This window comes from Cibotium barometz, chromosome 47, assembly GCF_041138505.1.
Source record: "Cibotium barometz isolate CiBa-2024 chromosome 47, ASM4113850v1, whole genome shotgun sequence".
Lineage (NCBI taxonomy): Eukaryota > Viridiplantae > Streptophyta > Polypodiopsida > Cyatheales > Cibotiaceae > Cibotium > Cibotium barometz.
Genome location: NC_141092.1, coordinates 7,141,412 through 7,167,349, shown reverse-complemented (window position 1 = coordinate 7,167,349; position 25,938 = coordinate 7,141,412). Strand labels below are relative to the sequence as shown.

At 41.7% G+C, this 25,938-nt stretch overlaps 3 protein-coding genes across 3 annotated transcripts; 1 reads left to right on the top strand and 2 right to left on the bottom strand.

The window, feature by feature from the left end:
- Nucleotides 1–3,508: 3,508 nt before the first annotated feature.
- Nucleotides 3,509–4,274, bottom strand: LOC147611305 (uncharacterized). Its single transcript, XM_086784861.1, has 2 exons — nt 3,728–4,274; nt 3,509–3,635 (listed from the first exon to the last, which is right to left on the bottom strand). Exons 1-2 carry the CDS (start codon nt 4,090–4,092, stop codon nt 3,509–3,511), a joined length of 492 nt encoding a protein of 163 aa, XP_086640987.1. The 5' UTR covers nt 4,093–4,274.
- Nucleotides 4,275–4,610: 336 nt separating this feature from the next.
- Nucleotides 4,611–6,970, bottom strand: LOC147611304 (uncharacterized). The gene is made up of 3 exons (XM_086784860.1): nt 6,839–6,970; nt 4,791–5,607; nt 4,611–4,720 (listed from the first exon to the last, which is right to left on the bottom strand). The coding sequence occupies exons 1-3, from the start codon at nt 6,935–6,937 to the stop codon at nt 4,611–4,613; spliced, it is 1,026 nt and encodes a 341-aa protein (XP_086640986.1). The 5' UTR covers nt 6,938–6,970.
- Nucleotides 6,971–8,664: 1,694 nt separating this feature from the next.
- LOC147611303 (uncharacterized) lies at nt 8,665–9,193 on the top strand. The gene is made up of 2 exons (XM_086784858.1): nt 8,665–8,792; nt 8,872–9,193. Exons 1-2 carry the CDS (start codon nt 8,665–8,667, stop codon nt 9,191–9,193), a joined length of 450 nt encoding a protein of 149 aa, XP_086640984.1.
- Nucleotides 9,194–25,938: the final 16,745 nt, after the last annotated feature.

Genomic DNA, 25,938 nt, shown 5'->3' with positions numbered 1-25,938 from the left:
TATGCTGATGCGTGGATGCGCTGCTGTTCCCAGCCCTCTTGGTGTAGAAACGCTGAAGGAACACACTGTTGGATGCTGAACTGTATCCCCCTTTGCTCCTAGGAAGGAAAATGCTGAAGAGATCTAGATGTCTATGCTGAAATGATGCATTTCTTTATATATGGGGAATTGGTGCTGGTCAGCCAGCTTGGCTACAGCAGCAGTCAGCCAGCTCTGAATATGCTCACGACTGCCATTTTAATGCCATAAATGCTTTAAAGGCTGGTTGGCTGACTTGAATGCTATCGGTTGCCTCCACAAGCCCCAATGCTTTTGTCTAGATGGTTAATATAATGCTACAATGCTGAATCCAATCCATACCATGTGGTACATGCTGAAAACATTCATTTAAATGTCCATAAAATGCTTGATAAATCCTGATTAAATGCCTGATGATGCCATGCCATAAAATAATGCCATGTCACTGTACACCTGAATGGTGTGCACGTGACATTCCCCACTGCTAAACTGTTGCTGGGTGGTATACCTTGCAAACTTCGACTCCTCTGTGATCCTTCTCCTCTGAACCGCTGCCCCCTTCTGTCTTCTGCTGCCGGGACTGAGGTTGTCTGCAGGAGTGAAATCCTTTGAGCCAAGACTCTATATACTGTGGAAATTGAACGGCAAATGCTGCTAAAACTGCTTGGAAATACCTGAGTCACCCCTGACCTGCCTGTGGAAACCTTTCACCTACCATCTCCGTTGTTTCTAAAGCTCTGAACCTCCTGAGGCGATGTTGGAGCAAACTTCCGTCTTCTGTGGAAGAGAAACCCCCTGCTGCTACCAGTTGAAGTCCAAAACTTATGTCCTCCTTTGATGATGGATGTCATTCTTTTCCAGAGAGTTCATGGGCAAACATTTATGCCTTGCAGATGCAAGATCGACTGCTAAGATGACTGCTAAGATATCTCCTATGCAAACCATGTGCAACTCTATATGCTGTGAAAGAATGCAGATAGATGGGTTACTAATGCATACCTAAGGGAAAATCCCTAAGGGTGGCCTGCAAGATTTTGAGAACTGGGTTTAACTGTGCGGAAGCGATTAACATAATGTCTGATTGAATGACTGATGGAATAAACATGATCTAAAGCTGGTTACCCCCTGTAACGCTCTGATACCAATGTGACATGTGAGGCTTCGATCGTAGTAATCACAACCTTAGTCTAACTAAACTACACTTAATGATGTTTAAGAGATAGACAAATATGTGTCAATGCAATGCAGCTATATGGGTGCGTCTATTTAGCGAGCCAAGAGCAGTGAGCACAGAGCAGTGAGTAGAAATAAAGTCCTTGTGAAAGTGAGCAAGTAGGGGCATGGTATGATGTTAAGCGAGCATGTAATGTTAAAAAGAGTGAAACCATAGTGCAACTCTATAATGAACAGAACAAAGAAGACTAAAAAAGTTTAAAAATGACTATTGCAAATAAAGCATTTTCAAATGAATGGTGCGGATATAAAAAATCACTACAAAACTCATACTACTTGGCTCGCTAAAAAGACGTTGAATTGGTCATTGGAGCTACTAATAGAAACAAACTATTGTTTGCAACCACATGGAAACCACAGCGACTAGATAGCATAGAAATCAAGCCATTAAGATGCACACCAATTTTAATAGCCATACCACTGACACAACAATATAATACTCTTTAGAAACCATAACCATAGGATTTAAAAAATTTATAATCCAAATAAAAATTGTCCAACAATCAGCTACATGCTATTGTAAAAAACATTCAGAAGCATAACATCCATCAAAACATTACTTCCAATAGTCCCAAAAAAATGATTGTCTCAATTAAAAAAAAGACTATCTCTAATGGCATTCTGATGTAGACATGTGATCCTCATAACTGCAAGAGACACAAAGAAAAGAAAATAAGCTTTATCAATACAAAATTATTCTCTACTAACATATTTATCTTTTCAACATGCATACCTTTGCTGAGTATGGTTCTAACAGGTGATCATAGATCCGCTCATCCTTGTCTAACATTATGACATTGCGATCCATAAATGCTGCCACTAGCCCAAGAGTTCCAGTGCCAGCAAACAAATCCAAAATCGTGTCCCCAGGACGACTGAAGACGGAGACGATGTATTTGCTAAGCCGCTGACCTCTCTGACAACCGCCCCGCCATGGTCTACCCTTTCTCTTCACCAGATCCTCCGATGGCACTCTTGAAAATGCACACAAACCATTAACCATATGCCATAAAGATCACCGAAAATCATTTTAAATTCTATCTTGATTTGAATGCATACATACATGTCAAAGATAAGATCTTGCCCTACATCAAGATCATCACCTAGTGCCAAATCCCTTAGTTGATCCCCATGCATCACAAAGCTTGTAGCAGGAGATGTTGAGCGAACAAAAACAGCCAATATTAGACAAGTGACCTACAAGCAAAGACACATTGGTTGTTCATGCATTTTCACCTTAAATGGGACAAAGAAGATTTGCACAAATGACAGCCCCAAAGAGAACAACACCAATACCTGGGTAGTAATCATTTGCCCCATCTTCTTCCCAATAGGTGGAGTACACCTCACAACCTGTCTATGATAAATGCCAAACCCAACGCTCTGTGCAACCTGCTCAATGGTCACTCCTTCTTCCATAGTGTAAAGGCATGTAAAGAAGCCTCGATCCGAGAGACAAGAATCAACAACTTTAAAAGTAGAGTCATACATGCCATCCCCAATCTTATTCCAATATGGAACCTTGTTTGCAACACAACCTCCAATGATGATATTTGAGGGGAAGTCTGCAAATATCAACTCCACACAGTAATCGGACCCTCTACTCTTAACATTCCCTACTGTGCAAATAACATTCATGGCATCAAGCACTTGCTTTCCCAATGAGGATGCATCCTCCATGTTCACAAAAGTAGCTGCAAGGTCCTCAATACTGACATTGAAGGCATAAATGGTTCCTATAGACAGGTTTTTGACATTTAACACACATAGTCTCAAGTCAAAACAATCGGATCACGATAGAGATGAGGTAGGAAGCTCACATACCTGGAGCTTGCAATGTCTTGGTTATGATGTCAGTTGGTTGTATCCCGCCTGCACTACTATTGGATGTCTGTTGTTGACTCTGCTCCCTATTTGCTTCCATTGCTCGATTCACCTCCAATGCACGATTCACTATTTCCCTCCCTAAATTCACTGGCAATGACTTACGAAAAGAAGCCGATGCAATCGATGTTGCATGTGATGTGGATGTGGCCTCATTATGATCAATTTGCTGGCTACGAAGCTCCAATATAGACTTATGTTGGCGATACAGATCAAGCTCCTCCTCCGGCACATGGTTTCTTTCAAGGTCCAACCACCACGGGCAGAAACGAGACTCTATGCTTGACATGGCCTGTTCAATGACAAACATGGGTAAACACAACTCACCCTCAATATGAACATGTTTCTCAATCATGGATTCAAAATGACAAATTCAATCACTTACTCTTCCAAGCTTCAAATCGGCATACATATAAGATTGATTGTCAACACAAAGCCACACACTAGCGAGAGGGGGTAAAATATCCAATTGGTGCTCCTCAATTTCAGAAAGCAACCATCTGCAAGCCAAAGCACAAATGATAAAACAACACACAGAAAGAAGCATGCATGTTTTTTAACAAGGAATATCTGGGTTATGTTGGAGGAAAACCTATAAACGACTCGCCGTGTAGCACTTTGTAGGCCTGGTTGATGGTCAATATCATGGCTAAATTTTATGCCTCCTTCGTGCACTTTGAAAGCCCTTTTGAAGTACTTTCTTCTGCATAGAACAACAAAAGAGGTGAATCGGCTCTCACCTGGCAACCTGACTCGATCGGCATTTTTAATATCATTTTGGATTCTCAAACCCAGCTCCGTGATCTGAAGCCAGTAGGAGTACATGTGCAGCCATTCCCTAACCTTTGTCTTATCATTTGGCATACCCTCAAGTGATCGCACTGCAGCCTGAGAGTTGTCCAATAGCTTGACAATGTGAGCCTTATCTGTGTCTCTGATGCAAGCAGAACCTATCATATTGAGCTTTTCCTCTGTGGCCACATGATTGCTTGACGCGTGCCATGGGAGGGAGAGCACTGCACACCAAAAGGCCTCACCATTGGAGGGATCAGCAATCCTTGCATATTTTGATGTTTTTCCTCTGTAGAGAACTTCTACCTTTCGAGTCACATTCTCCCTAGCAGACTCGGCAAGTGGTCCATTTGTTGATGCCTCATCAATTTTTTGCTACATCTCATCCTTGAACAAGAGCCAAGTCATAATCTGGATTGGCAAATGAAGCCAACTAGGCCTTCCTCTGGCAGATGCACTCTGCATCTCTCTCTCAACCCATAGCTTGTCCTCATTGTCCAAATGTGCCATGAGAGTTGTTAGGTCGGACTCTCCCAATCTTCTTAGTTGAAATAGACGATCACCAAATGTGGTTGGCACAAATGCATAATCATGCGTCCTACAAAACAAAGAAGAAATATGTTAATATTCTTGAGTACAAACAACTTACTTGACATAGAAGGAGACTCTGATGACAAATTAACTTACTTGTTCAACCTGGACAATGAAAACAAAAGCTCACCCACATCCCTCCGCTCGAACACATAAAATTTACAGAGAACACAACAATGCATGGACAAATCCCCTTGAAACCCTGTAATAAAACACAAAATTAGGAAGGACAAAGAAGCATAAGAAACTATAACATCCCAATGAGAACTCACCTGTAGAAATGCAGTCCATCCAAGCATTGTGTCGATTATTACCATCAAGAATATGCACCATTTTTCGGCTCAAGTACGGACCCCACTCGGGGTCAAGTGCAAGAGTTTCCTCAAATTGTTGATTCACAGTCCTCCAATGCTCATCCCAAGATTCCTCCCTCTCTTGTGTCAATGGTGTCTCCTCCCCTTCCAAGTCCATAATTGATACTGTGAAAGCTCCCATGCTCTCAATGTACCCACCTAGTTTTTTGAAGCTTCGAGTAAGAGATTTATCTGTTGAGGGAGAAACCTTTCGGATTGCCTCCGTCTGGATCATCCTACAGAGAGGAACACGTGGAGGTGGAGACCTAAATTTGACTCCTATCCTATCTAAAAAGGCTTGTGGAGTAGATGTCTCTAGAATCTTCCCAAAAATATCAACCTTATTTTTTTTCTGCTTGCTTCCTTCAGTTTGGGTTGTGACAACTGTTTCTTCTTGATCCTCTAGTGGATGTGTGTTCTCTTCCCCCTCTATCTCTCTCCCAGTATCCTCAGTATTCTCACCTTCATCCTCATTATCACCACCTTGAGTATTCTCACCCTCATTTTGATCACCTTTATTTTCCTCAATTGCCCCCACTACATTTTGTCCATCCTCCTCATTTCTTTCATCACTATGTAGATGCTGCCTATCCATATCCACCTCCAGGTTAGTGTCATCTATGATATGTACCGCATGCTCTGTAGTAGTAGGGTTTGAGGAGGCGGCTTGCTCCAAAGTGCTAGAAAAATCAGCTTGCCTCCTTGTGTGTCTCGATGAGCTCTCACCTGGGCCAACCTGCACACTCTTTTTTTGCTTAGCAAGAGGTAACTCATCCATTTTTGCACAACAAGAACCTTTCAAGCAAGATGCTCTAGTGAAATGACTCGAACTCATTTGAAAACCAGATAGCCATGCAAAAATACAAGAACAAATCTTCAAATAGTATTGTACTCGTATTGTATAATTAATTGATTATTTTAACAGCAAATTCAGTAATACGACACAAACTTAAAGAAAAGGTGGCACATTCACTAAAGAGATTAAATTCAGTACTGCAACACAATCATCAAACAAAGGTGGCACATTCACTATCCAACAAAACGGCCAACTCATTATAACGAACAGAATATCTTTGAGATTATCATATGGAGTGCTTTGGCCCAAATTCCAAGGCATTCAAAGCCGTATTGAATATTTTAAAAAAATCTCCATTGGAAAATATTTACGGAGCCCTTTTCAGGTGTTCAATTCAAGGCATTCAAATTTATTGGAAAATATATAAAGATTCGGTAGCCCAAATCTGAAGGCGTTCAATATTGAGTACTAAGAAACTTTAGAAGTGATATTTCGCAATCCAACACTTTTTTAAGGACAAACTTTTTTCTTTTTGTGCTATTGTTCTTTAGATGCACATGTTTGCTGGTCTCCTCTCTCGACTGTGTGAGTCGTTTCTCAACCAAGAAGACATCAAATGTGAGTTTTTTGAGCTTCTTGTATACACAAAGTCTGCATAATATAGACAGTAGTAAGAGAGACACTCTATGCAATGTGTTTGAGACAGCACCATATAGATAGCATGTTCTTACACTACTCTCTCCAAATTTCTGCCGTCGGGGGGATCCAAGGGGGGCCGGCGCGGCAGCCATTTAGGCCCCCCTTGGCGGGGGAGTTCGGGGGCAGCGCCCCCGAAGCTTGAAACGAACTCAAAATCGTGACGATTTTGTCACTGCTCGGCAGCAAAACATCCTATTATTTTGTGCGCTGAGCGCACAAATTAATTCAAGAAAAATAGCAAGAGGTAACGCCGCACATCTCATACTGTGTGTGGAGTGTGGCAGCAGCAAAACATCCTATTATTTTGTGCGCTGAGCGCACAAATTCATTCAATAAAAATAGCAAGAAGTAACACCGCACATCTCATACTACTGTGTGTGGAGTGTGGCGGCAGCAAAACATCCTATTATTTTGTGCGCTGAGCGCACAAATTCATTCAGGCAAAATAGCACAAATTCATGGATGATGATACCTTTCTGTGTCTCTTTGTTGGGGAGAAAGATTGGAGTGGGGAGAGGGCCCTGCGCATGAGATCAGCGTTTCTTTGCTGGGGAGACGTATGATGCTTCATGATCGCTTCTCTGCGTGTGTGTTCGAGGGAAGATGCTTCTGTGTGGAGGACGACTAAAAGCGTTAAGTAATTGCTTCATAAGAAGTAGCCAACTACTAAAAACCCTAAGTTAGGCACTGGACAAATTTTTTTATCCTAACACTAATGAATTTCAACACTAAAATTTAAGGGTTTGGTCAATATTTTTCCGATTTATTTAAATCTATAGCACAGTTATGCTATGGCATCCAACTGGTAGAGTTTTTGAAATCTAATAGGAGATTATGAAAAAGCGCAAGAACTAACACAAAGCAAATATGTGTGTGTGTGTGTGTGTGCGTGTGTGTGTGTATACATACACACACGTGTACACACAAACATATATACATATATACATGTACTCTTCTTGATACCCTTCATTATGACTATTTTTGCAATAAATATTTTTATTTGCTTCTACCCATAGTCTTAAAATGAGCCTGGTAAAATTGTATTATGGCTAGTATATGCTATTGATTAGAGCAAGAACATCTAGTATTAAAATATTTTTGGCTAATATTCAATGTAAATTCCTTAATTGTTGTTGTGATTGCATTATGCAGGGAGGCTCGTGTTTTCCTCCATTCTACAATGGGTGCATGCATTCGAGTCCCCTTCTTGAATGGCAAATGTCTTGTGTCAATCAACATGATCTGGGGGAAGCTTGGAACTATTGGTGGGATAAATGTGGAGGCCTTACTTGAAATTGGAGGAGAGTATGAGCCCATTTGTCCTTTACACTTGTATGCAGGGATTGGAGACGAGGCATATTTTATCTTGGAGCATTCATTGTCCTCTGTATATATTGCCAAATCAGAGAATTATTTTGAGACCCCAGAACAAGGCCCCTCAACTATATTTCCTCCCGGTTCTCGAAAGAGTACTCCAATGTAAGTGGCATTAACTTTGTCTTTGACATTTTTTGTTTTGCATTGCGCATTGAATTAGAGAGCATTGTGCTTTACAGTGACTTGGACACTGAAGAGATAGAAGAAATCAATGTCCAAGCACATGGGTCATTGCAAGAGGAGATAGAGGTCTCTCCTGTGGAAAAGTGCGTTCAACATTTGGAAGAGGAAGATGTTCAGTTTGATACTGCGGTCTCTTGCTTTCAAATAATCCGCATGTTACCTCCTACTGATGTCTTGCACACTTTAATCCATGATTGTGATTACAAAGGCAAGGTAAAAGAGCTTCCCAAGGTGTACCCAGAGTTCAGTACATATGAGCTTGAAGGTGGGAAAGGTATGGAAGGGATGGAGCAAAAATACGAGGGCAACATTTGGACAAAGCCACAAACGCAAACTAGGGCCAATAAAACTTTTGTTCTTACGAAGAGCTTCTGCGGGGGAACCTTCCAGTGCATGAATGAGCACTGCTCCTTTAGGACACGTATGAATCAACCAAACAAACTCCATTGGAATGGGCAGCTGATAAAATCTCCAAAATATGGGAATTTAGCAATTGGGAGCTTCGGGAACCTTGAGTGTTTTTTCTGCAAGCATGTGCCAATGTGTCTTAAAGAATGTCCTGCCTGTGTCTATTATTTTATGCCAAAAGAATCAATGCATAGCAGACTATTTATTCATTATGGCAAACATACACACATGGTTTCCAAGGGAATGTGCCGAGCATCGATACGAAATATCAAGGCCTTTGTAGCACGTGCAGTGGGCATCGACCACAACGCTGGGCCCAGAAAGGTACAAATGATTGTGGCAAGGGAGGTGGTTTTAAGAGCATTCACTGATGATGACAAGGCACAGGGAGAATTCATGACAGAGAGGGAGCTACAGGAGATGTCGCAAGAGTTGCAAAGTTTGATAAATGTCAAAAAGTACGTAGGAAGTGCAATTTAGCAAAGAATAGTATGCAATTATCATCTTTAATACACTAAGTATGCTTTATGAATGCAGGGTGAAGCAGATGGTAATGCAAACACGAAAAACAACACGGCCTCTGGGTGAAGGATATGAAGCCATTCTTAATCTAAAAAGAACATGCCATTTTGAGTTCTTCCATGGTTCTCGATTTCCATTGCAAGCCACCACTACTACTGAGCGTTGCTTTATCTTTAAGATGTCTACTACTGGACCTGGTTCTGGGATTGACATTGTTCGGCGAATGGACAAGGATGGTAATGGGGATCTTAATCAAGCATGGGTCTGCTTTGATCATGTGCATCGAGTGGATACTGGATGGCATACAATGGGAGCACATGTTTATGACCACATGTAAGTTACAAGCGGTAGAGAGCATTGCTTAATTTGTGTCTTTAATATAACTCTGTTTCCATTTGTGGCATGTAGGATTGGTGAGCTATTGACAATAGCAACTTGTGAATTTAGAGAAGAGGATGAGGATGCTCAAGTCATGTTTTGGGAAAATATGAATTTGGTAATGGTGGAGCACACAGGGAAGGTAGCAAATTTTTTTGGGTTTATGGCGGATGAGGCTGGCGCTAACTGGAATGCAGTGAGACGTGTCTTCAACGATGGAAAGGAGATGATTGAAAGGGAAAGGTCATGTTTATGGCATTGGGAAGACAACCTTTGTGTCCACACGCAGAGGTACATCTATAGCCCACATCAAGAAAAGCACAGGGAGATGTGTGAGAAGTGGAGGACTGCCCCAAACAAAGAAAGTGCCCTTCAGCAATTTCGCAGGATACGAGCATGGTGGGCAACTGGCAAGGCAGCTGATAGAAACATCCCTAAGCTTCTTAGCTGGTTGAGTTGGTGGCACTATAGGGTTAGTCGATGGGGTCATTTCATTTTAAAGGTAATGTTTGTAAGAGATTATTCATTGTATTATTGTGTGCCTCCTACTTATGTGCACTGCATTGTTTTTAATCAATTTCTACCACTCTCTTGTAGGATGGAGAGCCTATTGTCAATGCTCTTGTCCCAAGGACAAATATGTCAGAGACCAAGCATGCAAGCTGGTTGGCAGGGGAGGGGTATAGGCAAAAGATTAGTCTTTATGATGCTTGTGTGACAGATCTAATCAATGCTTACTTCCAATGTGCCAGACAACTGGCTTTCTTGGAAGGAAAATACACAGGTTGTGGGCCTACATTGGAGCTTTTGGTTGAGAGAGCTCTTTCTCGACAGAAAGCAAGTCCATCCCCAATAGCTACCTCACGAGCAGTGGATGATGCAGTGGCGGGGACCCCTATGTTTTCAAATAGGGTAAAATTCAAGGGTGAGAATAAAACTATTCGAGCCAAAAGGCCACTACACGACTCAACAGAAGAAAACTTTGGCAACTCTAGCCATAGGCCTGAGTTTAACTATGTGACAAGAGAGAGGTTAGAGCCTGCAATAGAGGTCGATGAGCAATGCAAAGTTTTAGAGAGCCTTGAAAGTGATGTGCATGATACAAAGTGGGCCTTGCGGAGGATACCAACAGTGAATCGAGTTGAGTGCAACCACTGGGCATCAGGGAAAAAGTGTAGCTCAAGGTTGCGAGGGGGTGATGTCAGTCCTTGTTTTTGGAGTGATTGTCAACTATCCTCCTGGAAAAAGGAGAAGTATTGCTATTTTTGTAATACAGATGTTAGGCACACTTGGAAAATTACAAAGACAATATTACATCCACCAGAGGATGTCCCTTGTGTTTGGCCCATTGCTAAAGGTACCAAGTTACAAGTGAAAGAAGCCTGCAAGCTTATTAGAGCAGGATATGACATTGGTATTCCTCTTGAGTTTTTTCTAGAAAAGGAGCTTGCAAAAGGCACTAGCGAGACAAACAAGGAGGTGAAACAATTTCCATATCGACGAGGAATTTCAAAGGCTGCATTTGGTCAAATCACTGCAGCCTTAGATATGCATGCAGAAGTTGTAGGCAGCCATATACATATAGAAGGGGTAAAGGAAACATTTAGTATTAATCCATTGACCAATGGGAGCCAAGACACATCTCTGATAGAGGTCACTATTCAGAAGAATCCAATGTGTTCATGTGTGGAGTTCAGAGATAGAGTGGCCAAGAAAAGACCATATCTTGCATGCAAGCACATATACTTTGTGTTCTTAATGATTCTGGGACAGGATGTGAACAACAATATGCATATTCATCAAGTTTGTATTTCTGAGAGAATTGTAAAAGACATGCTAACTAAGTCTATTAGAAGTCATCCTCAACAGCTTTAGGAACCTGCAACCCACTTTAGTTGAAATATGTATGGGGGTCATGTCATACCAGCTGAACCGTAGTACTTGTTTTGGAAATGTTTTGGTTATTTTATAAATTTTCCTGTCTATTGTCTTTTGTTTGCTAATGGCTCTCCAACATTGTGAATACTATAGATTCAATATCTTTTTAGCGAGCCAAGCAATATTGGTTTAATAGTGATTTTTTGTATCTGCACCATTGGTTCGAAAAAAAAAATATTGCAATGGTCATTTTAGAACATTTCATGTCTTCTTTGTTTGATTGCTACAGAATTGCACTGTGGTTCCACTCTCTCTTTAACATTTCATGCTCGCTTAACATCATACCATGCCCCTACCTGCTCACTTTCACAAGAACATGAGCTCTACTCATTGCTTTGTGCTCGCTGCTCTTGGCTCGCTTTTTGACCACCCCCCAGCTATATTAGATGATGAATGCGGTTACAATGAGATCCAAAGGGATCTATGCTATCCTAGATGATGTTTACGCCTGGAAGAGAGGGAAACATGCTGAATAATGATGAAGGATGGCTGTCCTAACTCCAATGCTGAGTTCCACCACTTGTATGCTGGTATCCCTCTATGTAGGAGTTGGGAAGATGGCTGAATATGCTGATGCGTGGATGCGCTGCTGTTCCCAGTCCTCTTGGTGTAGAAACGCTGAAGGAACACACTGTTGGATGCTGAACTGTATCCCCCTTTGCTCCTAGGAAGGAAAACGCTGAAGAGATTCAGATGTCTGTGCTGAAATGATGCGTTTCTTTATATATGGGGAATTGGTGTTGGTCGGCTAGCTTGGCTGCAGTCGGCCAGCTCTGAATATGCTCACGACTGCCATTTTAATGCCATAAATGCTTTAAAGGCTGGTCGGCTGACTTGAATGCTATCGGCTGCCTCCATAAGCCCCAATGCTTTTGTCTAGATGGTTAATATGATGCTACAATGCTGAATCCAACCCATACCATGTGGTACATGCTGAAAACATTCATTTAAATGTCCATAAAATGCCTGATAAATCCTGATTAAATGCCTGATGATGCCATGCCATAAAATAATGCCATGTCACTGTACACCTGAATGGTGTGCACATGACAGCAATGGCATGCCACATGGAAGCTTTGGAAGCAGAAGTTTGCGAGGCATAAACAGAGGCAAATTCCCAAATATCACCATTGACATCACATTGAATCACCATCCATCTGCCATCACAATCATTGAAGGCAAGCTGGGGCTGCAGTTCATGTCTGACCAATATGCAAAGACCCGAGAAATGCTTAGTACCTGCATAGTGGATATCATAGCCCCCAAAATAGCCAGCCTGGCCAGCCATAGAATGTTGGTTATGTTCTTGCAAACAAAGAATGTCCGACTGCCTGGTTAAAACATAATTCCACACTAGCCTCCACTTAGAAGGATTGCAGAGGCCCTGTACATTAAGAGTGACACAATGGAGTTTGTCAAGCATGAGGATATATACAAAGGAGGAGACCAAGAATATACAACCAAAGAGTGCTTAAGCATTAGCCATCATGGGCTGCAGCCCTTCCTTCCCTGGGTCAAAGGATAGCCCTTCCTCAGACTCACAAATAAGAATGTGTTTTTTGAGAATGGACCGTGGTTGTAGGGAGTTTGCCAAAAAGCCAAAAGTGTTTCCCAAAAAAAGAGTTAGGGAAACGAAGGCGAAGTAACATGGAAATTTTACGGATGAAGGCCTTAGTGCTGGAGCACGTCCAAAACAAATGAGGCACCGTTTCAGAAGGGGCCATGCATCGAAGACAAGAAGCAGATGCAATCCTTCATTTAGCAAGAGTGACCCCCACAGATAAGGAACCTGTAAGACAATGCCATAGGAAAAGCTTTTGCTTGAGAGGCAATTTACTCCTCCATAAATTGCAAAGATTCTTTCGCCACCAAGCAAGTGATTTTGTCATATGCCAAAGAGAATTAGCATGTGAATGAATCCATGGTGATGGTTGGAGGAAAGAGTATGTCGTCCTAACCATTAGGTCAGAAAGAATAACACGACGAGAATTTGAGCCCACCGGGTGTAACTGCCAATCCTGTAATCTGTCCCTGTTAGATAAAGGAGGGATGGGAAGAAAAGGCTGTAGCAAGTCAGCAATTTTCCTCCAAATGAACCTATGATGCATGGCTAGTGGATAGGAAGCCATAGCCTGAGGGAAGGAAAGCATTTGACCAGTAGCATCAACAACATCATTTATGCACCTAATCCCCAATTTGCTGAGATTGTATGCCCGAATCGGCTCTTGCAGGGCCAATGGAGAATCAAAAACAGCACTCTAGTAAATGCATTCCTGCCCCGAAGGGAATTGGCATGAGACAAAAGGAAGGGTGCCCAATGAGCATGCAAAAGGACCTGTTTCCAATTGCAAATAAGTGAAGTGGCAAAAGGGCAGCCCGGGATAGAACCTACAAATCTGCCCAAAATGACCTCCCCGTGATCAGTGATCCATGCACCATGTGCATAAGTGCATAAGGCCGTGCACGTGGTTGCAAGCATATGAGTCCATGGCTACGTCTGACGAAAAAAGGTGAGTAGGAGAGGAATTTTCCTTGCCAAGACATGATGCGCAATATTCAGCATAGCCTGAGACATGAAAGCAGAAGTGTCCTGAGAGGTCCAATGTATCAAAGGCAAATAGTATTGAACATAGGCCATGATAATCAACTGGACAATCTGGAGCCTAACATGGAGTGGCCAGGTGGAGAGCTTCCAGTAGTGGAGCTTGGCATGAAGTTTGTCAAAATCTACTTTAACTGTTGTTTCCTAGTGATGTACCAGCCAATAGGGTAACCAAGATAGCGGACCACATCATAGGGTTGCATAATGTGTCCGGGCCATAAAAGAACACGCCAATCATATAAATGCAGAGGTATGAGGCTGGATTTGTCAAAATTGACAGGCAGGCCAGCAGCCATGCCATATATAGAGAGAGTGTCCATAAGAGTCTTCAACTGTTGTGGAGAATTATGCTGCATAAAGAAGGAGTCATCTGCATATGCCTGAGCCATAAAGAGAGAAGCTCCAGGAATCTGAAGACCAATGAGAAGGTCCTGCGCGGTAAGATGATCCAAGTATTTGAGAAGTGGGTGAGTGGCAATGGCATATAAGAGGGCACTGAGTGGACACCCTTGTCTGACCGAATGACCCAAGGACCAAGATTGAGAAAGATGATTGCCAAGGATGCATTGGGCTGTAGAGTCAGCATACAAGCAGTAGATGACATTAGCCATTTTTGGCCGGAATCTCATCTGAGCCATTGTCTGTGAGATAAAATCCCAGTTGACCGTGTCAAAAGCTTTAGCAAAGTCCACTTGCATAATAAAAACATCATGGTCAGAATATTTTGCATATTCAATAGCCATGAGAGCATTGCCAATATTATCATGCCTAGGAACAAAGCCATATTGCAAGAAGGGATGCAGACCCTCATAAAGCACTTGCAACAGGCATCAATGTGATGGGCCTCCAATCCATGAGATGCTCACACAAATTTTGCTTGGGGATGAGTTTAACTATGCCATGCTTTCATGATTGGGGGAGTACTCCTGTATGCCAAGCCTCATTAATCATTTGCAGGATAACACCTTTAAGGTCTTCCCAAAAGTGTAAGAAAAATTCCACCGTGAGGCCATCATACCCTGGTGCCTTACCAGTGCTGAGATGGGACAAGGCATCATCAAGCTCCATCAAGCTCCACATCAGTGAAAGGCATATCAAGTTTGAGAGCTTCCTGTGGGTTGAGAATGGGAAGAGCATGCTGTAAAAGAGTATCCCCAAGCTTGTAATTCGTGCAAAGAAGTGGTGGCAAGGGGTGCAAACAGTTTCTGAAAATAAGAAAAGCATTCCTGTTGGAGCTCTGAGAAAGACCGAGTCCATTCACCATCCAGTTTACGGACTCTAAGGCAAGAGGTCTTCCTCCTAGAAGGCATGTAACCCTTGAAAGAAAGATTTTGAAGAGCAGCCTTTATCCATGAATTGAGTCATCCTTGCCCGAACCTGCCACTTGGCCAATTTTCGTCGGTCATTAGCTTGCAAGAGAGCTGTTGAGACTGAGAGAGAGTGTCCATTTGTTGAGAGGAGAGGGGCTGCAATTGGGAATGTGCAGTCAAGGACTGAACTACTGCTTTGGCATGCTGAACTTTAGCTCTCCAGTCAGGCATGAAATTACTCCCATATTCATGAATAGCATGCTGAAGCCTATCCACAAGGCGTTGCCATATGAAAAATTACAGTCATAATGGACATGGGCTGTAAGAGGAATTATGGCATATCGGATCAATTGTTGAAATTGTGCATGCTGCAGGTATCCTTTATTGATATGTTTCATCCGAATGGAATGTAAAGGCATGTCATCCCAGGGCTGACCAAACTGAATATTCAATCATAAAGGACCATGGTCAGAGAGACCAAGAGAGTGATCAACCTCAATATGAAGACTGAAATCTGTATATTGTTGAGCATGCAGTAAATATTACCATCTATCCAAGCGAGCCCAGTAGTTAGTAAAGGCATTATAATGATAGATGTAGCCCGCTATTCTAGTGTGCATGGCTGTCCATAAATCTTGTGCATGTGTCGTGGTAAGTAACTCCTCCCATGATCGCTTTTCAAAAGGGATCATATGAGATCTATGAGTAGTGTTGTCTGATGGCATGGGAGAGTTATTAAAGTCTCCGCCAAGAAGAGCACAAGATCGCCATGGGTAAGAAGCAATGGCATGCCACATGGAAGCTTTGGAAGTAGAAGTTTGCGAGGCATAAACAGAGGCAAATTCCCAAATATCACCATTGACATCACATTGAATCACCATCCATCTGCCACCCATCACAATCATTGAAGGCAAGCTGGGGCTGCAGTTCATGTCTGACCAATATGCAAAGACCCGAGAAATGCTTAGTACCTACATAGTGGATATCATAGCCCCCAAAATAGCCAGCCTGGCCAGCCATAGAATGCTGGTTATGTTCTTGCAAACAGAGAATGTCCGGCTGCCTGGTTAAAACATAATTCCACACTAGCCTTAGAAGGATTGCAGAGGCCCTGTACATTAAGAGTGACACAATGGAGTTTGTCAAGCATGAGGATATATACAAAGGAGGAGACCAAGAATATACAACCAAAGAGTGCTTAAGCATCACCCATCATGGGCTGTAGCCCTTCCTTCCCTGGGTCAAAGGATAGCCCTTCCTCAGACTCAAACAGGAATGTGTTTTTTGAGAACTCCAACCCAATTGAGAAGAACTGGGGGAGTGGCTGAGGTAGAGGCTTGGCCTGGAGTAGGAGTAGATGCATCCCAGTGGTGAGATTGAAGGGGTGTTTGCCTCAACACCCTCTTGGGCTGTAAAAAACCATCATTATCAGGGGCCTTCTCTTTCTCTTTACCTTTGTCCTTGCCTTTAGCTATGGCTAGCATTTGCGAAGCCACTTTCCCAACTTTGGGGGCATTTTTATCCAAATTCTTGGACCCAATAGTCTCTTGCTTATGAGTGGGCTGAACTAGGGGAGAAGGTATAGCAGTGGCTAGAGGGGGATGCAAGACAATAGTGTTGAGATTCAAGCTCGATGTCAGTGTGAGCCAGCTATGCTATGTGCTGGCATGTTAGGTAGGAACATGTGTGAGACATAAATGACCGCGTGTCCAGCTGGTCATAGTGTGTGGACATTAGCTAGGGTTAGATGTGTGTGGACACAACTCATAGTGTTGTGTGTATTATGGATTATGGCATTATGCTTTGTGTGAGAAGGGAGATGGCTTTCCTCTTTGGTTAGGGTTTGCAATATACATTAGGGTTTGCTCCTGTGTGTGTGTCTCCTTCCTCTCTACCATTCTTTCAACATGGTATCAGAGCCTTGTGCTGTTTATTAGGGTTTATATGAGTGAGTGAAGAGGGAGAAGAAGCTGTGAGGAGAAGCTGTGAAGCTTGCCATTGGAGCTGTGAAGCTTGCCATTGGAGCTGTGAAGCTTGGAGCACACTGATTCTTATCAGATCTGAGAGCTTGGCCTACCAGGTAAGGTCTTCTAAACATCCTTGAGCGGATTGCAGGTGATTCAGGCAAAAACAAAGCAAATTAGAGCAATTCAAAGCAAAGAAAATTTCTGGTTTTTGAAAGCTTTCCATTAAAGCTTGGAAGCACTGATGTATGGTGGAAATACATGTAAATCTGGCAAAGCAAACATGTATCTGACAAGGAGAGATGTATTGGCAACTCCTATGCAAGCCCTACTATGATTTTGGAGCAATTTACATGCATTTGAATGAGTGAAAATCTCTGGTTTTTTGAGCTCTCACAAAATAGAGAAAAAGGAGTCAAGATTTGATGCATTTGGAGCATATTTTTGGCAAAAATCCAACCATTGACTGGTTGCACACATACTTAGGTGTGTTGGGGACTTAAATACATCATCAATTTGTGTTATAATCATCCCCAAATCCCTGTAGAGCAGGCGGTGCAGCTCCTACAGTGAAACAAGGCAGAATTTTGACTTTTTTGCTACGAGGAGATTGATTTCCACTTGGTTGCTTGATAACTTCCACAATTTCTTTAGAAATTGGTTGCTATATACATTGGAGAAGAGGGCTACATGTTTGGTTTGATCAATTATGCTTAATTGAGCTGGGAATGAGCTGATTAAACAGGTTGTCCATTGGTTGCAGAGAAACAAAGTGATTTTAATTGAGCAATTAATCCTTGGTCTTAAACAATTGGACAAATTCCTCTTACATGGAGTTGATGGACACTATTGCTAAGCTAATGAATTCCTGGTTGCTCAATTTGGACAAAAAAAAAAAAATTAGAGCCAATTTACTACTGGTTTTTTTGGTTTTTCTGGTTTTTCCCAAAACAGAGAAAGGGGTTTTCAAAAATTGATCTGTACACATGTCAGATGGTGTTGATACTCTACATTGAGGTTGTTTAGGTGTCAATGCAAGTTGTCCATACTTGATTGCACCACTACATTGTGATTTGGAGCCGTGGAAGGTGCATCAAAACAGGGTATCTCGGACTGCATGAGCCAGTTCATTTTGGATGCATACAGGTTGATTTTCTACATCAAATTTGAAGATTTGTGGTTACTTTGGAGTATCTGGAACACTCATTGGAGTGTGGTTGAGCTGAGGAAGGCTCCGTTATAGTTTTGGACGAGTGCAGAAGGTGCACATTGAGCATGGTGAAAAGATGGATAGGAAGAACTTCCAGGCATGGAAGTACAGGATCAAAAGTTTCTTGAAAGGAAAAGGATTTTGGAATCTCATTACAGGTGCTGAGCTAGAGCCTGAGCTACCACGACAACCTACACAGCAGTAGGTTCTAGCTCACAAGCAATGGTCAAAAAGAGCATTCAAAGTGCTCCATTATCTGTCTATATGTATTTCTGATGCTATACTCATACACATACAGGATGCTGAGAATCCCAAAGATGCATGGGATACTTTGGTAAAGATGTTTGATACAGACACGAGTGCTCGCAAGTCTTAGTTTGCGACAGTAGATACATAACGTGAAGCGAAATAAAAGGAGCATCCATGATTATGTGCAAGAAATAAAGAAGTTTGCAGATGCATTGGCAACAATAAGTGCCGCTATGCCTGATGATGATTTGGTGGATATTACCTTGCGTGGTCTTAGCAAGGAATATAAATCTTTTGATACATCCATCTCGGTTCGGAGTACAGGTTTACCAGATTTTGATGAGTTGGTTTCCCTTTTGCTTGTTGAGGAAATCAAACTCAGTGATTCATTTATGGATGCATCTGCTAGCCATGATGATAATGGCAGAAATCAGGCTTTCTATTCTCAGAGAGGTTTTAGAGGCAGGGGGAGATTTGCATCACGTGGCCGTGGTGGTTATGGTCGTGGATGGCAGGACAGGTCACCACAACAGAATTTTCAGCCTACATATGGTGCTAGAGGTGGTCGTGGATATACACCTCAGAGAGGCAGAGGTAACCCCCATGGTAGAGGACATTGGCAAGGCCAACAAACATCTATGCAAGATGTGGAATGCCATTATTGTGGAAAATATGGTCATATGGCTAATGATGGCACTGCAAATCATTTGTTTGCCATGAAACATGTTGTGGGATCGATGATGACAAATGCTAAGAATGATGACACATGGTATATGGACTCAGGAGCATCAAACCATATGAGATGTCATGGTGAATGGTTTGAGCATATGAAGCCTATGGATGTGAAAGGCTATGTGGAAACAGGAGATGATACCCAACATGTCATTGTTGGAAGTGTACCATTGGTTATGCACAATGGTCAAACAAAGCATATGTCTGATGTATTGTATGTGCCTTCTATCACAAAGAGCTTGGCCTCAGTTGGTCAAATGGTGGAACAGGGATTACAGGTTCGTTTCAACGAGCATAGTTGCTTCGTTGAGGATTTTAAACATGGATGTAGAGTCATTGCTAAAGGCAAGAAAGAAGGCCGATTGTTTAAGCTGGATGCTGGAATTCTTGAGTTAAAATCAGCCATGTTCTCTAAAAGCAAAAATGTGGTACAGGGTCAATATACAAAGATTAAAGAACATGCAGACAAGAGGCATTGTCTCAGTGGATTGCCTAGATTCAAATATGATGGGAATATGCATGTTTGTAAAGCCTGTCAGTTTGGAAAGCAGGAAAGGTTGAGGTTTCCTAGAGAAGGAAATATGAGTAGTAGGCCACTTGAGATAGTGCACAGTGATGTATGGGGTCCTGCACAAAATGCATCTATCAAAGGCAGTTTATACTATGTGACATTTATTGATGATTTCAGCAGGATGACATGGATATACTTTCTTAGAGAGAAGAGTGAAGTATTGGAAAAGTTCATGGATTTCAAAGCTTTTGCAAAAAAGCAATATGGCTGTTGGATTAAATGTTTGAGGACAGATGGAGGTGGTGAATACACTTCAAAAGCTTTTGAGCATTTCTTGAGGAAGCATGGAATAAGAAGACAATTGACTTGCAGGTATACACCTCAGCAGAATGGTGTGGCTGAGAGAAAGAATAGAGTCATATGTGAAGTGGCTAGGGCGATGCTCATTGAAAAGAGTATGCCAGATTACTATTGGGCAGAAGCATGTGCTAATGCAGTGTACATACTGAACAAAACACCTACAGCAGCCATTCATGGAAGTACGCCAGAGATGCGGCTTATAGGTTATAGGCCAGACATTGGACACCTCAAAGTTTTTGGATGCATAGCTTATGTACATGTGCCTGATGAAAGAAGAAGGAAATTGGATCCTAAAGGAGAAAAATGTGTATTTGTTGGATATGCACAGGATCGAAAGGCATACAAATGTTACAATCCACAAACTAGACAAGTGGTCACCTCACGAGATGTGGTGTGATGAGCTTGCTAGTTGGTACAAAGCAAAGGATGAGGGTGTCATTGAGTCACTTGAAGCAGATGTGCCTGTGAACTTGCCACAAGCAAGTTCTAGTTCTACTTCTATGTCTGGGTGAGCAGCATCAGAGGCTGAGAGTAGTATACGTCCATGGTCAGGACGTTTGAGGCTGAGAGTAGTACTGTACGTCCATGGTCAGGACGTTTGAGGCTGAGAGTAGTATTGTACGTCCATGGTCAGGACGTTTGAGGCATGAGAGTGTGAGCACTGGGAGTAGTGCTATGGATAAAGGAAATAAGAAGGTCAAAGGAATTGGAATCACAGGTTATGAGTCATCTAGTTCGGAGAGTTTGGATGAGGAGCTTGGCATACCTGTTTTACGCACACCTGGTGCTAGGCAGGATAGATATGTGCCACCACATGCTAGAGTGACAGGTGTTCAGAGTGACCCGCAGGCATTGCGGAGATCCTAGAGAGTCAGATATCCAATTGACATATTGACATATCGAGATTTTGCTATGCACTATGCATATATGACATCTATGGTGAAGCATGTGGAACCTACATGCTACACAGAGGCTATTTAACACTAGTTCTGTAATTGGACACTTAAGTGTCCTGAGACACTAAAGTGTCTAGCATTTTTCTTGAATTTTTGTGGGCAATCTATTAAGAGTTTTGAAATGCTTAACATCCATAGATGTTCCTCAAGACCCAAAAAATCCTTGAGATTTTTTAAATTGCACTTTTCTTAGCTTTTGCAAGGTAATATTTTAATTTTCTTAGACACATGCTGATAAAACGCATGATTTTTGCTGTTTTCAAAATAGTAGTAATTTGGACATAACTTTTAGAAGGGACATAGTTTGATCATGAAACTTGGCTTGATGGAAAGCCCATGATGTAAACTAAATCCTGGAATCATCAAACGATAATTATTGGATAAATTTTTGACTCGCTAATATTGAAATGACGTTTTTTATACAGGTGGAGCATGAATTTTTCTCCTTCCATATGCAAGCTAATAATGTAAAACTTGAGGTGCACCCATGTTATATAGGTTAAATACTACTTTGTTTTGAATTTTCCAAAACTTTAGAGCCACTTTTTGGGCCTCTTCTCATACATGGCCTTTTGCGCAACCTGTTTTTAATACATAAAATGTCTAATTATTAGCCTAATTTTGATTTTCATCAAAGGGAAAAGCTATGTAAGTGCATTATTTGTTGTAACTATAGGTGTAGACTACTTGTGCAAGCATAGTTATGATTAGTTTTTGATAAAAGATGATCAAATTTTACATTTTTATTTTTTACAGTTTTTTTAGAACTAGGCGATAAGAACCTACTTAAGTGGAGGCTAAGTTAGTGTCATACACATCAAAATATGGCTTATTTATCTCATCTCAAGCATGAAAACCAATAATCAACATTCTCATTGATAGGGCTACATTATTTTTTAGTGGCGTGATTGAGTTTTGATAATACGCGTTACTTTTGCTGATTTTATGCAACTTTTTTGGAAAAAAATTTAGGAAAGGAAAATGATTTTTTTGGTGAACTTCTACCTCCTTGGACTAATGTATGCTATCAAAATATCTTGGGAAAAATGCTATCGATATCATTGCATTTTTTTTTGAGAGAATGATGCTTGCATATTTTGAAAAATCCTGAAAAATGTTCATTTTCAAGACATATGCTACTTTGTTGCTTATGTACTTCTAAATAAAAAGGCATTTTATATGTTTAGCATTTTTTACATAAGCATAGGGTTATGTTCTACATGCCCAATGAAGCATTTTGGTTTCTAAAGCCTACATTAGGAGTTTGATTTTTTTTCGCAACCCCCAAAAAAGGACACTTAAGTGTCCTGTTTTGATACCAAACTAGTGTTAAGAGCATGTATGGGAGAAAGCAATGGATGTTGAGATGGACGCATTGGTCCATAATGATACATGGGATTTGGTTGCACTATCAAAGGACAAGAATGTTATTGGATGTAAATGGGTTTACAAAGTGAAGTGCAAATCTAATGGTTCTATTGAAAGACATAAAGCAAGATTGGTAGCAAAGGGTTATGCACAAACCCAAGGATTGGACTATGATGAAACCTTTAGTCCAGTGGCTAAGATGGGCACAGTGAGAGCAATCTCATTGCTATGGCTGTAGCTAATGGTTGGGAAATGCATCAGATGGATGTCAAAAATGCATTTCTAAATGGAGATTTACAAGAGGAAGTGTATATGGCACAACCAGAAGGGTATGTACACCCAAGATATCCCACTCACGTATGCAAATTAAAAAAGACATTGTATGGTCTGAAGCAAGCACCTCGTGCTTGGAGTGATAAGATGAGCAGATATCTTATCTCACTTGGTTTTCAGTTTTCTACAGCAGATTCTTCACTCTATGTGAAGAAGACAGAGCATGGGATTGTTTTACTTGTCATCTATGTGGATGACTTGATTATTATAGGTGATTATGGTGCAAATGTGATGCATGTCAAGAAAGCTTTGAGTGGGCAATTTGACATGAAAGACCTTGGTGAGTTGAGATACTTTCTTGGAACAGAAGTGATCAAAGATCATGCAGGTACATGGTTAGTACAGCGCCAATATGCATTGGATATGTTGGCAAAATATGGCATGACAGGGTGTAAGCCTATGAGTACACCTTTGGAGCAAAATGTGAAGTTGCGGGGCTGATTATGGTGATGAGTTGGATGATCCATCTATGTACATAAAGATGGTTGGTAGTCTCATATACATGACTATCACACGCCCAGATTTGAGTTATGCTGTGGGGCTAGTAAGCCAGTTTATGCAGAGCCCCATAAAACCTCATTTGGATGCAGTGAGACGTATTATGAGATATGTTAAGACCACTGCACATTATGGTCTACTTTATGAGAGTGGTAAAAGCTTGGATATACATGGCTACACATATGCTGATTGGGCAGGTAGCTCATATGACACGAGGTCTACTAGTGTGGATATGCTTTTACACTTGGAAGTGCCGTTGTGAGTTGGAGTAGCAAGAAGCAACCTACAATTGCTTTATCTAGTACAGAGGCTGAATACAGGGGTGCAGCCATTGCTACTTGTGAGGCAGTATGGTTAAAGAGTCTCTTGGCAGATTTGGGTGAGCCTATTGATGGCAAAGTTGTCATTCATTGTGACAACATGAGCAGTATACAGTTGGCCAAGAATCCAGTATTTCATGCGAGGACCAAACACATAGAGGTCCATTATCACTTTGCCAGAGAGAAGATACTGGATGGTACAATTGATCTACAGTATGTGAAGACTGAAGAGCAAGTGGTGGCAGACATCTTTACAAAGCCACTTAGCAGGGAGAAGTTTGAGTACTTCCGTACTATGTTGGGAGTACATGAGATGAGCTTGAGTACTTCCGTACTATGTTGGGAGTACATGAGATGAGCTTGAGGGGGAGTGTTGAGAGCTTTGATATCCCAAGCTCATCTACATCTTCATCGACATTACATCATAAGCTTGAGAGGGGCTGTTGAGATTCAAGCTCGATGTCAGTGTGAGCCAGCTATGCTATGTGCTGGCATGTTAGGTAGGAACATGTGTGAGACATAAATGACCGCATGTCCAGCTAGTCATAGTGTGTGGACATTAGCTAGGGTTAGATGTGTGTGGACACAACTCATAGTGTTGTGTGTACTATGGATTATGGCATTATTGTGAGATCCCTGTCCCCACCATGCGACGGATTCGGGGTACTAGCAGCGGAAGTAGCACATCATGCGTGGGTAGGGGTCTCACACTCGGGGCCTCACCCACGGATATCCGGACAAGAGACTAATCCGTCGGTTTATCCAAAACCGAAACCGGAAAAACTTCCTTTACCCGGAAAGCATGGGCGATTCCACCAGGATAACTCTTTACTCTAACATAGTCAAGATCATTACGGATCATCTGATCTGACTGCACCTTTAACGGTACTTGGTCAAATCAAGGAAGAAACTTGCACTTGGATCATTGGGATCAACGCTTTTTTCCCCATCAAGAGGCACAGCCGTTGATTCCTATCCATAGAACAATTTCTATCCGGGATTTACTTCATCTATCGTAATAATAGAAATTAAATCTCGATTTACGGATCCATCAGTCCAGCCTAACCCCATCCGATCCCATGGGTTAGCCAACCGCCCAACCACTGTAGTGATGGGATCCAATTTGGAATTTGGTTAGGTTTTGTCCCAGGTACCAAGGAAAAGAGTTCCAAGGCCCCCTAGCCGGAATTTCCGTTCATGCAAACATAAAACTAGCCACACCACTTACACACCCAATATGAAATTGCCTTTTTCTTAGCATCGGCTAACTTTAAAACAATCCTTTAATGAAACCATAGTACCACTGATCACAATCTTCCAATTTATCCGGTTGATTCATAATTTCCCATCATTCCTTCATCAGAGTATCTATGGCATCATTGGCAACTAGAACGCTCACCACCTGTCCACACAGGGGCCTTTTCAATAGTTCCTAGCCCATAATACTCGGTAATATAATTACTTATAAAAATCAAGATGGACTCTCGTTGAAGATCAGCAAGATCAACCAACAGATCCATATAAAGAGCCATGGACTCATCCATTGAAGACCAGCAAGGTCAATCAACCAGATCCATGCCCGGTTTCACAAAACAACTCTTACTCCTTGTTCCAATATCTTCCTCGACGCACGCGTGGGTATCCTAGGCGACCCAGAGCCCGAGCACCGTATGGTCAGCACCCTCTAGGATCCTTCACAGGTGACCTAGCGCTTCACTTATAGGCCGCTTCCTTGGTCCCTCATCCACCGTACCGGAAGCTCACCATTTTAATCGAATCGAGGCTGGTCAAGACCTCGGCCGACCTTGCTACACGAGACGTCCTCCATTGACTCTCCGTCAGCAGTTGCAACTTTATCAGTTAGGTCTCCACGACCTTAATCACAAGACGGTCAAAATGCTTTCCCAGCATTCTTGACATAAAACAGCCATTTACAAACAGCATTTACAACAGTTTACAAATACAGTTTCTATATTAATTCTCATTTTTCCACATTATCCCTCATTAATCCACATTACTTATTCCACATTCTATTTATATATGTACTCATCCAATCACATCATTTTCCATCTCTTCACTTCAGATTCCTTCACATCACATATCATATATTCACATCCATATCCACATCCACATCCATATCCATATCCACATCCATTTATATATGTACTCATCTAATCACATCATTTTCCATCTCTTCACTTCAGATTCCTTCACATCACATATCATATATTCACATCTATACATCCACATCTACATCCACATTCACATACATCCACATCCACATTTCCATACATCTACATCCACATTCACATACATCCACATCCATATTCCCATTCACATCTATACATCCACA